Genomic DNA, 18,665 nt, shown 5'->3' with positions numbered 1-18,665 from the left:
TGCATTTCCCATTTTAGAACTTCATGCAAATTTATATTCACTTTTAAATTCAATGCAACAATTTTTTTTTTGCACATACATCTGTGTATGGATATTTCCCCACAGTACATTATCTACTCAAGCCTGTGATGTTTTTAATCCAGTATAGGCAGAGGTGGGTTTCAGTAGGTTCTGACCAGTTCTGGAGAACCGGTAGCGAAAATTTTGAGTAGTTCGGAGAACCGGTAAATACCACCTCTGACTGGCCCCACCCCCACCTATTCTCTGCCTCCCAAGTCCCAGCTGATATGGAGGAAATGGGAATTTTGCAGTATCCTTCCCCTGGAGTAGGGTGGGAATGGAGATTTTACAGTATCCTTCCCCTGCCACGCCCACCAAGCCACACCCACAGAACCAGTAGCAAAAAATTTTGAAACCCACCACTGAGTGTAGGACTTTCCATTCTCTCTACCCAAATTCATGTTGCTGATTTCTACCCTTTCTAACCACTTGCCATACAATTGAGTAACAGGAAAACAAATTTCCCATGCAACCTCTAATCTTGAACTACTTTAGTGTAGAGTACTACTGTGGCTGAAACAGTATTAAAGGAAAACTATTATAGTCCTTTACTCAATATAAGACCTGAACAAAGCAGCTGCACACTTCTTCAAATATGCAGGGATAGGATGGAGGGATGGCTGAGTCAGAAACTGCACAAGCCCCTTGTGAATGGGAGTAGAATTATGTCAATGCTTTGTTAAAAAAACAAAAACAAACAAAAAAAAACAGCTGGGTTATCTCGGAGATGTTGATCTTCTTGGTCATCAGGAGAGGATTGGCTTCACCTCTGTCTCGAGAAGGAAAGCCCTCCCTTTCAGTCTTTAGGTTTGCTTTTTGGAAATGCTGGTGTTTCTCAGCTCCATTTTGAGGGCCGAGAACAGAAAAACGAGCAGTTAAAAAACAGAAGCCACCGCTGCCGCAGTTGGAGGCTGTAAGCAAGAAGACACCTCCACCCATAAGCCCCACGTGGCCGCCGGACCCAGTGGCGCGGTGAAGCCGATGAGGACGGCGGGCGTCAGGACAGACACTCCCCACCACCACCACCACCACCACCACCACCACTCTATCCGAGCCAGCAAGCTGGCTAGCAAATTGGCAAAAATCCCCGGCCTGCACGTGACCTTTCCCGGCCTAGGAGAGCCACATGTTCGCTTGTCATGCATGCTTAGTCGGCATTTAATTCCACCTTTTGGTTCATAAACCAGAGACGCCGCTATCCCGGCGTTTCTCAATCTAAAGGGAGATCCGGGCAGAACGCGATTGGCTCGGTCCTGTTCCGAAAGGAAGCGCGGGCCCCTTCGGGACTTTCCCCGGGTCCTGGGAGGAAGGGGGGGGGGACTGCGTTCTATCCCCGCCTCCGCGCACGCGGCCGCCTGGGCGGGCAGAGGCTCCCCCAACAGTACCTGAGCAGCCCTTTCGGCAGCAGCGGCGTCTCAGCGATCGGGAAGAGCCATGGCGGCGCTTCCTGCGCGAGTCGCGGCGAAAGACGCGTCGCCTCTGATTCGCGGACCGGGCCGACAAGCTGGCCACGCCAGGAGGCGCGCTTTCGGTCGAGAAGGAGATTCGCTTCGGCTTTTCCCTGAACGTTTTTTTTTTTTTTTTTTGCACGATTCTATTTTATTTCGTGACCAGTAACTTCATTATTGCCTAAAAGCAAGGGGAGTTCATGTACTACAACAAAGCAGGGAAAATTTTGCTTCCGTTTTGGTCAAAGGTTTTCATTACTTGCCAAGATAACGTGGCCCGAGCGTGGGAAGTTTCATTCCCAAACTGCGAAGAATATGAAGTGTTTTATTGAGATGCGGAAAACATTTCATCAGACCACCCTGTACCGTTAAAAATAATTACTTCCCCCAGCCAAGATTTGTTAGACGGTTTAGATAATTAACTTGTTGCACATCAAAGTCACATCCTATGCATGTCTTATTTCCTTTCTTCCGTACATTAAAAAACTCTGGCAAAAGCAGAAGCACTCAAATCAATTTTCTCCAATAAATCCAACTAACATGAAACTCAAAACCTACTGTAATATTCAATGGGTCAATGTACCGCAGTTGCTCTTTCTTTGAATCTAAATGCAGCTGCATGCCATATCCTGCAAAGTGAATTCAGATGTTCAGATGGAATAAGAGATTATTTCAACATGCTTTAGTTTATGCTTGAACCGTTAGCTGAAGATAATATTTTATTAACACTATTTAAAACTAGTAATTATAAAGTTCTAGCTAAATCTTTGATATTTTGGGAATTCTTCTGAAGTCTGTTCATACTTTAAAAGGAAATAAAATATTGCATAAAAAGTTTTATTCGTAGTTCTCTATATGAAAGCTATCACACTCAGCAATTTAATATGTCATTTTGGACACCTCATGGAAGTTTCAACTCCAGTTCAAAATAGCATTTTGATACTGTAGAGTTAAACTAAATTTGACAGTTTCTAGAATTTAATCTTCTCTAACTATACTTAACAAAATCATATTTCTAAAAATAAACTTCTAAATGTTCATATGAATCCATACTAGTTGTGATACAGAACATAAGTACTACACTGCTTTTAACACTGCATTCCAGTCAGTCTTCATTCCTAATGACTTTGTAGACATATTTCTCTGCTGTAGTTTCTTTGGCAAAAATTTAAAACTGACTTTTCATTATTAACCAAGACCAAATCGTGTTTCTAGCCCAAACTGGTTTACAAATTTATGTTTACAGAGAATAATGTTAACATTATTATGTTTAAATAAAATGTTGTTTGGCAAAGGTACTTTAGATTATGTATCCACAATTTATGTGGTTGTAATAATGCCTTTGTTCAAAGTTGAGAATATTAATTTATATGAACTTTGTCAGCTTGGAAGTAACATCAAATAGACATATGATAGTAATAAAAGTCATCTTAGGAAAAAGTTGCATTTTTGTCCAATTCACTTTTTTTTAAAAAAAAATACCATATTAAAATTAAACCTTTTTTCCCCAAATCTCAAACTTAAGTTGTTTGGACTTAAATGCTTTGAAATTTTTTTATAAGAACTTAGACCTTGTGTCAGCAGATGATTTCTCTCTTTTTCATTAAAGTAGCGTCTTCTTTTTAGACATTTGTAAAAAAAAAAAAACTGAGAAAAAGTTGTGTCTGCTTTAAGAATTAATCTGATGAAAACCTGAAAAAAGCTACTTTAATCAATAGCAAAGAAATCCTCTCCTCACACAAGGTCTGAAGCACTTCAATAGAGAATCATTTTTGAACTGCAGAGTCATAAATAATATCCCAGCTACTTATATGCTACCCTTATCAATGGATAGTCAATAATTTTCTGCAATGATTCTGTTTCTTCTTAGTCCTTTATTAAGGGTTGGATTGCTATTCTAGGTTCCTGTTTTTCAAAGTCAGAGTAAAAGAAACCAAGCAAACTCAGTTTGCAAATAACAGTAGTAAAAACAAATAGTCATTGTTTGTTATGCAGTAATGCTTAAATATATATTGACACAATGCCTTTTATAGTATTACTGTATTCTTTTATTCTGCTTTTATATCAACAACTGATGGTGCAAAAATGTAACTACGCTAAAGAAATTATGTGATGTGGACTTAGAGACATTAATTGTCAATTGCAAACCATTTGATTCTCCATTAAGAGTTTTTCTCATTCATTCTATTTGCAACATATATTCCTCCACAAGTTTGCATAAACAATGCATTACAAACTCTAGCTGACCAGATTATGTGGGCTGAAGAGAGATACCCAGACTCCTCATTGTGTTAGGAGATTTCAACAGTGCTAATTTAAGCCAAGAGCTACCAAGATACTTTCAGCATGTCAACTGTCTTACTAGAGACAAGAATACTTTAGACACTGCTGCACAACATTAAAGGATACTTATCAGGCTTTACCATTGGCAGCTGTGGGACACTGTTCATTGTATGATTTACCTTGAACCTTTTCATAGACAAAGGCTTAAAACCAACAATGAAATCAGTGAAGTCTTGGACTGAGGAAGCAAAGTTAAAGCTACAGGCTTGCCTTGATTGCACCGATTGGAACGTTTTCGAAAATACCTCTGCAGACGTCTGCAGGTGCTGTGAGTTCACCTGCAGACGTCTGCAGAGGTATTTTCGAAAACGTTCCAATCGGTGCAATCAAGGCAAGCCTGTAGCTTTAACTTTGCTTCCTCAGTCCAAGACTTCACTGATTTCATTGTTGGTTTTAAGCCTTTGTCTATGAAAAGGTACAAGGTAAATCATACAATGAACAGTGTCCCACAGCTGCCAACATCATATGTAAGTTTTTGTGAAGACCTATGTGTGGCAACCAGAAACCTGCAAATACACAGTAACAACAAGCCTTGGTTCAACACAATAACAACAAGCTAAACTCAGGCAGCTACGTCATGCCAAAGAGGAAGCCTACAAGAAAGGAGATAGAATGCTGTACAATCAGGCCAGAAATGTATTAACAAGGGAGATCAGCAGCAAAAAGAAGCTACTCTGAAAAGCTGAGGAATCAGCTTTCAACAAATGAACCAGCAAATGTGTGGAAACTTCTTAAAAATATCACTGGTTACAGCAAACCACCTTTCCATGCTGAAGGGAATCGACAACTAGCAGATGACCTGAATGTGTTTTATTGTAGGTTTGAGAGGAAACCACTGTCACTATCACCACCATTTCCATCTCGGATACACAAACAACTGCCAAGCCCCCTACAACTGATCCCATCCCTTTGGGGCCCCCACGTCTGGTGATCACAGAAAAAGATGTGGGAAATCTATTTCATAAACAAAAGCCTGTAAAAGCACCAGACCCAGACAAGTTAACTCCTTGCTTGAAAGCTTGTGCTGACCATCTGGCCACCATCTTCACCCATATCTTTATGAATCACTAGAGGTGTGTTATGTTCCTTCTTGCTTCAAATGCTCTACTATCATCCCGGTGCTGAAGAAACCCTCCATTAAGGAGCTGAACAACTACCAACCAGTTGCTCTGACATCCGTAGTTATGAAGGTTAATGCTGGCCCACCTGAATACCATCATGGATCCACTGTTAGACCCCTTGCAATTTATCTACTGAGCAAACAGATCAGTAGACTTCAGCTCAGCATTCAGTACCATCATTCCAAATATTCTTTTAACTAAACAGATTCAGCTAGCTGTGCCTGACCACACTTGTTAAGTGGATCATAAGCTTTCTAACAGACAGGAAACAGCAGGTGAAGATAAGCAAAATCAAATCAGATACCTGTACAATTAGCACAAGCCCCCCCCCCTGTGCTCTCTCCACTTCTTTATACCAACTACTGCATCTTAAAGGATTTCTCTGTTAAAGTCCTCAAGTTTGCATATGATGCAACAGTCATTGGTCTCATTCAAGACAACGATGAATCTGCATATAGACGGGAAGTTGAACAACTAGCCTTGTGGTACAGCCAGAACAGTCTTGAATTGAACACACTTAAAGCTGTAGAAATGATAATAGATTTTAAGAGAAGCCCTCCTATTCTACCACCTCTTACAATACTAGATAACACAGTATCAACATTAGAGACCTTCAAGTTTCTAGGTACTATAATATCTCAAGACTTAAAATGAACACCTAACATCAAAAAATGTTATCAAAAAAGCACAACAAAGTATGTTCTTCCTGCGCCAACTCAGAAAGCTCAGACTGCCCAAGGAGCTACTGATACAGAGGAAATTATTGAAAATAATTTAAATTATCTATAAAGGAATTATTGAGACTGTCATTTGCTGCATATAACTGTCTGGTTTGGCACTGCAACCAAACAAGACAGACAGACTTCAATGGATAGTTAAAACTGCAGAAAAAACTATTGCTACCAGCGTGCCTTCCATTGAGAGCCTGTATACTGCACGAGCCAAAAAGAGGACTGTGAAAATAGCTACAGAGCCGTCACATCCTGGATATAAATTGTTTCAACTTCTTCCCTCAAGACAATACTTTAGAGCATTGCCCGCCAAAACAATTAGACACAAGGACAGTTTTTTCCCCCATGCCATCACTGCTAAACAACTAATTCCCACAACACTGTCGAACTACCGAGTAGGGCTGTATTACTATTATCCATCTCATCTTTTCTACTACTATTGCTTATCTTCTTATGACTATAACTTTTACTTGTATCTTACGATTTATATTAATTTTTTTATTTAGTACCCTAGTATGATTTCTGTTGATTGTTTATTTAGTATCCTATAACTATCAGAGTGTTCCATCTTATGATTTATGATGAATGTATTTATGATTATAATCATGATTTATCACTTGTATGAACACTGACAATTTATGCAGCAGAGAAAAATTCCTTGTGTGTCCAACCATACTTGGCCAATAAAGAATTCTACTCTACTCTACTCTACTCTACTCTACTCTACTCTACTCTACTCTACTCTACTCTACTCTACTCTACTCTACTCTACTCTACTCTAATACAGAATGTTTATAGTTTATCAAATCAGTACAGACTTTGTCATAACAGATCGATGAACGTGGTGGGAAAACACTGGTCTTTTATCCAGTAGTGGCTTAAACCCTGACTAAGAGATTCTTTCTGTGTTCATAAAGGTTGAACCTATTACTTTTGATACATTGAAGGGATAGCTTTCTTATCCCAGAATATACATAAAAGTAATAATTAGGACACCAAAAGTATTCTGCCTGGCAACTTGCTATTCTTTTGCTTTCTATTTTTTATGCAAATATTATGACTATGCTGCAGTTTAGTTTAAAGGCAAAAAAGGTGTATTTTAGCAAATAGGCGCAAATATACCATCTCTTTGCAGCCCCTTAAACCAAACATTTTTTTCCTCAAGATTTTTTTGCAAAGGACAGTCATGAAATCCCAGGAAAGGCATGGCTTCTTTAAGGAGCTACAAAAACTGCTATGTTTGAATCTCTGCATGCTCTGAAACACCTTGCTTATTGGGAGAGCCACAGATATGACCTTGGATAAACAATGCAGCCATATGTACAAAAACATGTTTTAAATATGGGAGAACAGAAATTCAGGTTAAGAAGGAAGAGAAAACATTGTTACACTTTCAAGATTCTATTACTTTAGTTTGACACCCAGCAGGGGTGTCAAACTTGATTTCATTGAAGGTCTCATCAGTGTTATGTTCGACCTGGGGCGGGGGGGCGGGGCCAGCTCGACATCACTGGCTCCATTTTCACTGGCAGAGGGCTGCAGGAGGCCATTGCAGCTGAAAACAAAGCCTGGGAGGGCCACGCATGGCCTTCCCCGGCTCCGTTTTCGCTGGCAGAGGGCTGCTGGTGCTGTCATAGCCAAAAATGGAGCCTGTGGGAGGGCTGTATGCAGCCCTCCCACGCTCCATTTCACTGGCAGAAGCACCGGGGGCCAGTTCTTCGCTGTTTCAAGGGCGGCCATTTGACACCCCTGGTCTACAGGTAGTCCTTGCATAATGGTAATTGGGACTGGAAGTCATAAAAGCTGAAGTCATATGACTGAGCCACTTAAGCAATGAACATTCTGTTCATCAGTATTTCTGGTTGCCATCATTAGGCAAATCACAATGAGTCATTAAGAGAGTTTATCATGTGGTTGCTATTTGTGAATTCCTGCCATTTTCCCCATTGACTTTGCCTATAGGAAGCCAATAAAGAAGGCCACAAATGGCAATAACTGAGGGATGCTGCAATGTTGTAATTGCGAGGCAGGCACTATGTGACACAGAGAGACTGCAATGGACATATTTACAGGACCAGTCATAAGTATTTACTCATAAGCTTGAACAGTTGCTGTACAAGTGCTTGTTAAAAGAGGACTGCCTGAATATCAGTAAAGTAGAATTCTAATATTCATGTCCTGCCTGGTCTACCTTGAAAGACTGTTAGCTTATCGGTCAGAAGTGTTACAAGCAATAGCCAGTAGTGCAGGCAGTCCCCAGATTAATGATGTCCACACGTACTACAAACACCATTACTAAAAATGATGGACGGCATTCTCCTAGCCAACAAACCAATTCAAGCCATGCAATATTTTTTATGACCTGCTAAAGCTGTGCGTTTTTTAAATACATCCTGTTTTCAGTAGTTCATTAGCTCAAGGAAAAACAATGGCCATTTGCCATTTTTAGTAATAGGCAGTCTGTTTGCAAGTACAAGTTCCGACTTACATAGAAAATTGACCTAAAGACAGACTTAGGAATGGATCTCAATCTTCACCATGGGGCCTGGCTGTATCCTCAGGATCTTTCCACTTTTCTCAAAATGTCAATGACAATATTGCAAGCTCTACCCTTTTCAGCCATGTATATGACATTGCAATGCACAAATAAAGAGGGCAAGACTTGTACCTCACTGCTGCTTTTTGTGGCTGATCTCCTTGCCCCCAGCAAATACAGCCTATTTTAATAAGTTCAATGAGTCATTTTTCTTCCAGTGTATCTGAAGTTAAAATCTGAACCGTCAAAATGCATGAAAAAAATAATGTACTAATTCTATTTCGCAAGAGATTTCATGCACACTTTTACATTGAGAATATGAAACATATGCATGAAAATTAATCTGTGCTGTATTTTAAAAAGTCATTAACCAAAATCAGGAAATGAACATTCCCTAAATTCCACAAATGCATTACCTTTTGAAATGTGTGCTCACAAAAGCTTTAAAAGGCTTATCAATACATATGTGTGTGGTCTTACCTTTTGCAATCAGTCTGATAAAATTTCTAAGTACTGATGCCTGTCACTGGAAATGTAATTTGTCCCAAGTGTTCTTCATTTCATGTTAATCCTAAAACATATTATTTTCAGTAATATTTTTACTAAAATCAAAAAATGGTAAACCTCTAATGTCACCCAGACAGTAAATTTAATACTATTCAGTATCAAAAGTTATTTTCTTGCTTCCTTTTCCAATCTTAGGGTTCACAGTATTTTGTCATACAATACAATGTTTATTATTAGAGGATAGGGAGAGAAGAGGAAAAACTTCTGCCTTGTCATCACTGGCAAAACTACAATATTTTAAGTTTCATTCTAAACGATGCTGGTGTTGCTCTTTTTGACCAACTGTCATCTTGACAACGCCCTTTAGGCCATCTCTTGGAACAGTAAACTGAAAATAGCTTCATTTCAGAATTCTTGATTTCTGTATTCCACAAATATGGCTGCTCCTTCATGAATTGACAAAAGATCTCCTTCTATCTCCTTTAAGCCTGAGACACCTGGGTAAAAACTGAAAATACCACTACCTTTGTGGACTATAGTCAGTTACCTATAGGGCAGTGTTGAATAATTTTATAGTTAATATAATTCAGAAAGCCCTGCTTCAGGGAAGATGATAAAATCTTTCCAAATACAAAAATAGTCTCCTAGGAAAATTAGGTGGTATTTGCAAAGTACAGGAGTATTTGTAACATGTGGCTGAACTACTGTGATGATTTTGAAAACTAAAGAAATGCAAATGTGGTCTTAAATAAACTGGTGAAGATAAAATGGCATTTAGATATGTAATTATAATTATAACTATATTAATATTATATATGATATCTACAAATTGTAAACTACATGCTTGTTTGTCTTTCGCCTTGGGTTTTGGTTATTGTACCAGTGGTGGGTTGCTCCCAGTTCGCCCTGATTCTTAAACCAGCATTACAAATGTTTAAAATAAAAAAAAACACGTAAACAACAACAAAAGGAGAAAGTTTTGTTACTACTGATACTTTTATTAGTGTATACATAGAAAGGACTAGTCAAAAAGCAAGAAAACTGACCGCAAAGAAAGATTATAAGAATTAGGTCCTTATGTTTAAAAAATGTAATAAATCCCAAAATGAGTTGCAACGGACCAAGAACACACACAAAAAAACCTCCTCTTCTATTTTTTTTCTGAAATACAGTTTGAAAACAGAAAGGTAGCACCATTGAATTGTGGGAGACTATTAAGTAAGGTACGGGTGGTGGGGAGGGTTGGATGGGGGTGGTGTTTGCCTAAATTAAGTCCTGCAGTTTATTCTATGTGTATTTCATGTACTATAATCATTGCCAAGTTCCATTAAATGCAATAGATAAACCTTCAAGTTAAGGTTCCAAAATTAAATAATTTTTCACAATGCATCTTTAATAGTTCAACATTTTGCATTAAAAACTTCACATATTCTTTCTTCTGGGATGATATGTAACATGACTTCAACTTTGATAAATTTTGTTTGCATAACTTCTGCATACTCCAAAATAGGTAAGTTATTGGCTGAAACCTAAAGAACAGGTTTAATTACTTAAAATTTCTCAAGTGTTTCCTGAATTACGCATGCAGGAGATTTGTATACTATCTCCCATATCAATAATAACCATATGCACCTATACGATATACACTTCTTCACAACATTTTTCATTCCTTCACATCTTTACTGCTTTCATTTTCATACATGAGAACCTATCCAAGGCCATACTCTAGCTAAAGCTGTGTTTTAAAAGAAGCAGAGATCAGGCTGCTGGTGAAGAAACTAAATCTGGGCATAGAGGATGAAAATAAGTTTTTGATTATTATAGAATGAGCTGTACAAGAAGCTGCCTTTGAAAATGATCTGGAAAGTTAGTTCAAAATAGAGCAGCTAGTTTGTTCACTGGACAAACCAATGCAAGCATATTATTCCAATTCTTTGCCATCTACAGTGGCTGCCAGTTTGTTTCTGGACCCAATTTAAAACGTTGATTTCAACCTTGAAAGCTCTAAATGGCTTATGACCAAATTACATGAAGGAGTACCTTCTCACATATGTATCTATCCAGATTTTAAGAGTCACCTCCATTCCCCTCACCAAAGGAGGTGGATCTCTACAAGGAAGAAAGTTTTTTCTGTGGTGGCACATAGATTGATGGACAGAAACTGAAAAGGCAACCCTCCAGGCTTTCTTTTGTTGAATTCAATATTTGAATGGGCCGTAGACCTCTGGATTTAAACAGAAATGCTACCAATTAAGCAATAATCTGATATATAAGGACCATTCTATATACTGTACATACTTAATAGTTTGTTCATGTTTTTCAGGATCTAAACTGAGAAAAAATATCCAGAGGTCATAGTCCAAATACCATTGGGGTGCATTTATTTGAATTTTGCTAACTGACATTATCTAGCTGACCTTAGCTGATTTCAAAGACTTAGGTATGGCCAAACCTGCAGTAATTAGTACTTGGATAAAAGATTATCAGGAAATTCAATTGTGTAGATTAAATTTGGAAGTTGAAATATGGGTTTGAGAAGAAGGCAGTCACTTCCATATTGCTGTCAAGAAAACATCAACCAATCTAGTAGTCATCAGAAGTCAAACTCAGACTGAGGCAGAAATTTGCAGGATAATCCTACAATAGGCTAAAGTGAGATTTCAGCAACATGAAACTGGAGATTAAGCTTTCAGCTTCCTTCCATCTGAGTGTCTAATGATCAAAGCATCTTTAGTTAAAGGGCCCTGGCTTTCTTCTTTATGGGGACTGGAATTCTGCTAAGGCTTCTGGGCTGGAGTCCAAAAATTGTGATGCAATCTCATAACCCAGAAAGATGCTGGCAAAATTTGTCTTGGAGCTTCCAGAGTAAGGGCAACATCTGAGACAGGCTATGCTCAGACTATGGCGTCTCCTCTTAAGACTAGTTTTCTTTCAGTCGTTTTTCTTCTGCAAAAGAAAGAAAAAGTTTTTATTAAAGCAGGCTTTGGTGCATAAATGGAACTGTAGTTGATGAAGATAGGGGTTTGTGCCGCTTCTTTAATATACTGTGTTTCTCATGTTTATATCATCTTTCATTTTTGAAATCATATTTAAATGATTGATGAACCAAGTGAGTGCTATTTACTTACTGAAATATTGGGTAGAAATTCAGTGCATTAAACCACTGTACTATCAAGGCACTTTTTGGTTTAAGAGCAAATCTCACTTTCGATGCACTCCCTAAGTGTATGAGCTTGTTCTATTGAGATGGAGAACTGAAACTCTAAGGTAATAGCAGATAATGAAATTGTCAAAATTAAGAATTTTAAGATTTAAAATTAAGTAAAACACTGAGTATTACAGTGTCTTCATAAGAATGTAAAGCAGGAACAAGGGAGCATATGCAGCCCCCAAGACCCCATTTGTTGCCACTGCAACTCTCTGAGGTGAAACTTCGAAAGTCATTGTTTTGTGATACTTGTGGCAAAATAGCGAAGCACCAATAGTACAGGCATCTTAAATGAAGGAGCAACAGAGTCAGCTAAAATGGTTTCAAACAAATGTTTCATCTGCACACTATAAGAACTACTTCATTATGTGAATAGCCAAAACCTCAGTAAAAGCCACAATAATATGAAGCCATTCACACTGGAATAACTTTTATTTCCTTCTACCAACAAATCCAAGCAAATGCTACATGTTGAAATAACTTTTAAATTGCAGGCCTAGGGGTTTATTCTGCTAACTATACTCTTTGGAATAGAAAATATTCATATGGTGTTGCAGTTGAATTCTTCAACTGAGTGGCAGTCCACTCTATCTCAGGTGCCTAATGCATATAGTAGCACTGGCAAAAAAAATTGGTGTGTATACCTTCAAATCTCTATTGATTCCTGATAAATGCCTGCACAAGTCCTTGTCATTTTATTGGCAAGATTTTATAAATGAAGCACTGCCTGCTTCTTCAGGAAAGAGGGTTTTTAATATATTCAGCACTCCACTTATGTTCAGGAGCTGAACATAGCCAGCTTTTTAGGGCCTTCCTTACCAAAAACTAACAGGGTTGGGGCCATTCTAACCTCCGAAGGAAAGATATTCTATAGATCAGGGGCCACTGCAGAAAATGTGTGTTTTCTAGTCCCTTCCAGCTGATACTCTTTGGCTGATGGGATCTATGTCATGCCTATTCTGCTAGATCAGGTTGTACTGGTAGAGACTCTTGGAAAAAGAGATAACCCGGTCCCAAGCCATGTAAGGCTTTAATGGTGACAGGGGGCACCTTGAATTGTACCCAGAAATGCACCAGGACTGCCAGATATGCAGCATATTCACAGCAACCCTTTAGATAAACGTCAGTATTACTCTCTCTGAGGAGGGACTGAGTCACCCAAAATAAAGCTTCTGGGGAACTATTGACAGATGCTATGGGATGGAGAAGCAGTTACATTTCACCATGAAGTAGATTATGTCTGATTGTTTTCATTCCTTGTCTTTCAACAGAGATGCCTTAAGTGTCTCTTAGACCGCTTAAGTTCCCTCAATTCCATCATATATTATAAAAAGCATCACAAACCCTGAGCACTGAGAGGCTGCTCAAGCATGACTCAATCTAAAGCCACTGCTGCTTTGCTATTCCATGCAGCCACCAAGGCTTCAGTTGGACCGAGTAGCAGGTTTTTTGGAATAACCCCTCTGGAACCCAATTGAGTCTATTAGTCGCCTGGCCTCCCTGTGAAGAAACTCACTAGTGAGTAATCTGTCCATGGTAGGGGAGAAATCAAAATCCAGAACACTGCTATTACTTTGACAGAAAAATAAAATTGGGTGTATTACCACTGCTATGAGTTGGGCCCTGGATAATTTGGACCAGGACCATGGTTGCCATGGTGACCAAAAACTTCCATGCTACCTCTGACCCTTCATCTAGGGATGGCAAGTTGAAATCTCCCAGCAGTCCAGGGAACTCCATAGCCAGCCCAGCCACAAATCAAGGTGGTCAGGCAGAGAGATTGCTAAATAGGAGGGAGCCTGGTAGCATAGCAACAGCCCCAGATGACTTCTCCTGGTGCCCAATTTAAGAAACAGTGTTTCATCTACAGCAATCTGTGGGGCAAGGCCTGTGGATGCCTCCCAAATATCTCAGACAATAACCGCCACTGCCCCAGCTCCCCTACCCTGGGGTCTAAGCTAGTGCCCAATCCGGAAACCAACTGGGCATATCTTAGTGAGTGGGACTCAGCCCCCTTGTCCCAACCAAGACTCAGTAATGTATGCTAGATCAGTCTTTTCCTAGACAATTAAGTCATAGATTAAGATGGCTTTATTATACTGACTGATCTAGCATTCACCACCAGTATAGCCGACAGCTGCTTTGAAAGGGCCTTTGAAAGCCTGCCATCCAGGCTAGTAAGTTTGAATCTGAGAAACTGGAATGTGTCATAGGCACAATATACCTGTGGCTCAGTCCCCATGAGGAGTCCGTTTCTCAACTCTCATCATATTTTGCCCATCACTATTGGAATCTTATAGCCTACTCCCATCCCTTCAGAGCTCTCCCCACTTCCCTATTCATAGCACTACATGTGCCAACCCTTGGCTCCCATCTCTCACACACACAATTCCTGAGAAGCTTTTGCTACCCAAAGCACTTCTGCCTAGCATTCAACACTTATGGGCAGTCAGAAAACTTACTCAGCCTTCCAATTATAATCCAACAGTACTAAGTACTCAGTCAATCTTTCACTGAACTGCTGAGCACCTAACTACACAAACTCTACCTTGCCTTTCACCCAAAATAAACCCCCACTCACCAAACCCTCCAACTAATATTAGTCCCAATCAATCTTCTTGCAGAGACCATTGATTTTCTTGACCAGTTTTTAATTCCTGCGTACATATTCGTTTTACTATCCTCCAGTTCAATTACAGAGTGGAGTCAAAATGGCTGGCAATTAGAAATGGCAAATTACAGAAAAACTTTGGCATGGGTGCTGCTTCCTCCGAAGTTGCAGAGAGTAGTTTCAAGAAGATTTCATGCATGAAATTTCTATGCTGGCATAATAGTGGGGAAGTGGAGTCTGCTGAGCATATCAATCTTCAATCTGTGCTGTACAGAAACAAGCATCATATTTTTATCTCCCTGAAACTATCAAGCCTGTCAGATATGCTCATCAGACATATTTGCAAATGTTCATTTTATGCTGCAGCTTTTAAAACTTGCCAGGAACTGATTAAGAATAAAAATTGATAAATGTCATACAGTCATATGGCATATAGTTTATAAATTAAAACTAAATTAATATTGATTTTCTGAATAGTGATAGACATATGGTTTATCCATTTTAATTTTCATTACATTTTATGGATTGTACAATATTAGCCTTATGGTATCTTATGCTGGTTTCTAGCCAAAGTAAAGATTGTTATACTATTACTTTTTATGCAATTATGGTTGCTGCAAATTCCTCTATGATGATGCTTCATCAACCACTTTACAAACTTTTTGTACGAGAATTTCTCTTTAATATCTAATACATTTATTTTGTTTGGTAGCTAATATTGCTGTTACCTATACTTTGTCCTCATCATAAAGAAAACTTGCAAGGACTATAGGAATTAGTTTTCTTGAACACCTTTATCATTGATGGTTTTGGCAAAGTATATTATAATTGTACCTGGAAATATTCATTTATGAAATACATCTTTTGCAAATGTTTGGTTTTATCCGGTAATATAGATTTCCTCTTCTACAGAGATTTAACAGTTTTACGTATCAGGCAGTCCTCTTAATGTATGCAATGTAGGAAACTTGCAATGTTATGAATTCATCTGTTCATAGTAGTTCTTCAATTCCTACTTTAGGTTTGTGTTGAACTTATTTCTGCAACAAAGGCTGTATTTCAACCAGGCAGAAAACAAAGCAAAGACGCCTTTCAGGTCTCAGAGGGGCCCCAAAACAAAGATTTAAAATACACGTCAGACGAAACGATCTCTTGACATCTTGATAAAAGCCCATCCACTTTTGTATCTTGCCAATCTAAGGAAAATGCATGTGATACCAGTCACCATTATTAAATCCAGTAGGTCTCTTTTTTAAAACGTTTATAGTGGATGACCATTTGAATTGTACAATGTAATGTTTTGCCTTTTCTTTGCTCATCACAGGGCTGTTAATTCATTCTCCATGATATCAGTAAGTGTTTTAAAGAAACTCTCATTCTATGAATGGGATTTTAGTGTTGGTTTTTTGGCTAGTTGATTTGTGTCATAAGATTAATTGCATGACCAGAAGGGAAAAGATAAGCCTCTCCTCTCCGTACACTGCAATATCACATCCACAGAATCTCATTTCTAGGACTATCTTTAGCATCACATCATGGTTTTAGGACTTGAATGTATTTTAGCTCTAATGTGTAATATTTATATATTGTAGTCAGTATTACAATTAGCAAACTTAATTCCTGGCATTCCAGGAAAGATTTGAGGAATATATGGGAAAGGAAGAATCAATTCCGCTGGCAGATTCTTTCCCATAACCAGATAAATGTTAGATGTTAAATCTAACTGGACAGCTATTAGACTTTCCTTGAGAATCTTGGTTTTGATTTCAAGGAAAGTCAGCTCTTTTTAATTATATTTGAGAATGTTCATTTTCAGCATGACTGAGAAGCAAATTTCAGATGAGGGGATAGAGTGAAATGGTAAGAGTATATAAATAGGTTTTTCTTTCTTCTTCTTCTTCTTCTTCTCCTCTTGGGGAAATGGTCTTGTCAAAAAGGAAGTTTACTTCTGCAGCCCAGTGGAAATTCTCTGTACGTACCTTAGTTTCCCATAACTATGCAATTAAAAGCAATACAGAGTAGAAAAAACACAGCAAAATGTACATTCCTTCTTTAGGGAATATATAAAAATACATCACTTTCATGAGGTACATAATATATAAATGGATGTATTATGGGTTCATTGGGGGGGGAAAGGATGCAGAGAGAACAAATGACTTTTAACAGAATTGGACAGAGATGGTAGGCTGAACAAAATAGTTTATTATTATGCAATCAGAAGCAGTACTACTACTATTCTTCTTTATTCAAGACTAACACCAATTACTAAGGCTGAAAATGTCAATGCTGAGAATACAAGTATTAGTAGTATTACATATGTAACATCTCCATGTTGGCAGCAGAACACAGCTGTTGCTATTATAGCAAAACTGGTGGTAGAACAGAAAGAGAAGCCTGACAAGGGTAAAGAAAAATCACTGATATCAAAGTGGACAGTGCTTCTCTCTCTTAAGCGAAGTACAAAAATAAATAACTATAATGAATACATTTATTTATGTATTTATTTATACATGCAATAAATACTTTGAGATGCTATAAGGTTTTATTTTGTTTTGACATTTGCATAGTGTTCTGCACCTATAAATTTTTCCCCTTCTATGTAATTATTTGATAAAGGGAGTCTCCCTTTAATCTCAGGCTGAAAAACAGTAAAAAAAACAAAACAGAAAAGCTGGGGTGTATATGAGAGTTCTTTAAAACAGGGGTCTCCAACCTTGGCAACTTTAAGACTTGTGGACTTCAACTCCCAGAGTTCCTCAGCCAGCAAAGCATAAGACTTAAAGTTGCCAAGGTTGGAGACCCCTGCTTTAAAACACCTTTTCCTGTCAGTTTTCATTGTACCTTTTTTTTGCCAGAACAATTAAACTGACAAATTAAGGAATTTTTAATTATTTTCTTTAAGGTTGATGTATAAAGCATTAAAGTATACATATTCCAATACTGAAACCTTTTCAGCTTCCCAAACGATCTATTAAAAAACTTTTTTTTACAAACACTTGTTTATATTTTTTTTTATACAAAATTTCCAGGTGTCCCTCCCATAAATAACCTTTCTTCTATTCCTTCCAACCTATCTGCAATATTTCTAGAAAGCTTTATATCTTTATAAGCTGCACAGTCCAAGGTGGGAGCTGTTACATTGTTTGCTGATATATATATAATTAAGGAATTTAGGAGCCACCAGCATACACCAATGATTCATGTCTGATAAAGCTCATTAGGAAATAAAGATTCATTAGGTTTATGTAACAGAGATTATAAAAATCTCAGTTTTGTCATGGCCAGCTTTGATGTGGGAAATAGCTGTTCTTATAATAAGATCCAATTATCTGGCAAATTCACATATTAGCCTTTTGGTATAGACATTATTTCTTCCATTAGAACATGAAGTAACACCCTGCTATAATGCAGCATCACATTGGATTCTGAAGCAGCATGCCATATTCTATCCAAGATACAGTTTTTGAACTTTTTCTTCTGCCAACATCACAATTAGAGCAGAAATGAGTATCTGTGAGTGAGATCAAACTTCACAAATCCAACCAATGTGGATTTGAATTCAGATTCTAATTGTATTTGACAACTTTGTTCATAGGTTCAGCAAAAGTTGTCAAATTTTATTTTTATCATTTGTGACTTATGTTCCATACTGTCCACATCATTTAAAGGTGAGTGCCATTCTTTTGAACTGAATCTATTTCTTTGGAGTTAAAAGAGGAAGTCATGCCCTGTTCATATACAAACCAAGGAAATTTAAAAATGTGGATTTAAGCTACTTTAGCTCCATCATTTCTGAGTGTGCAGGAGTTGGTGATCCCAGGAAAACATGCAGCAGCTGTACAGAATTGCAGACAGCTGCTGCATTTGTGCCCCTAACAATTGCAAAGCATCTTTTTGGAATCAAATACAAAACGCTACACTACTCTATATGAACAATCCATTCTTTGCTGGAGAGACATTTTTATGGTGTGTGCGTGTGTTGCATATGTGTGTGTGCACACACAGGCATATGAAAGATGAAGCAGTAATTTCTTCAATTCAGTTTTTTTTCGGGGGGGGGGGAATCTATAATATTCACACCAGTGATAAAGAAATTTTAA

At 38.1% G+C, this 18,665-nt stretch overlaps 2 protein-coding genes across 11 annotated transcripts in view; one reads left to right on the top strand and one right to left on the bottom strand.

The window, feature by feature from the left end:
* SUPT3H (SPT3 homolog, SAGA and STAGA complex component) overlaps nucleotides 1-1,720 on the bottom strand; it is a 263,150-nt gene extending 261,430 nt beyond the window's left edge. For 2 of the 5 annotated variants that reach the window (XM_087882233.1, XM_087882235.1), the window contains exon 1: nucleotides 1,229-1,426. In XM_087882233.1, the coding sequence (XP_087738359.1) occupies nucleotides 1,229-1,240 (12 nt within the window). In that variant the 5' untranslated portion in view covers nucleotides 1,241-1,426. The other 3 variants (XM_034426773.2, XM_087882236.1, XM_087882238.1) reach the window with 3 other exon arrangements.
* Nucleotides 1-18,665, top strand: part of RUNX2 (RUNX family transcription factor 2) — a 233,008-nt gene that overhangs the window by 36,219 nt on the left and 178,124 nt on the right. The window lies entirely within an intron of this gene.

This window comes from Pantherophis guttatus, chromosome 1 (assembly GCF_059756535.1).
Source record: "Pantherophis guttatus breed Tessera chromosome 1, ASM5975653v1, whole genome shotgun sequence".
Classification (NCBI taxonomy): domain Eukaryota; kingdom Metazoa; phylum Chordata; class Lepidosauria; order Squamata; family Colubridae; genus Pantherophis; species Pantherophis guttatus.
This window is presented reverse-complemented; position numbering and strand designations above follow the sequence as displayed.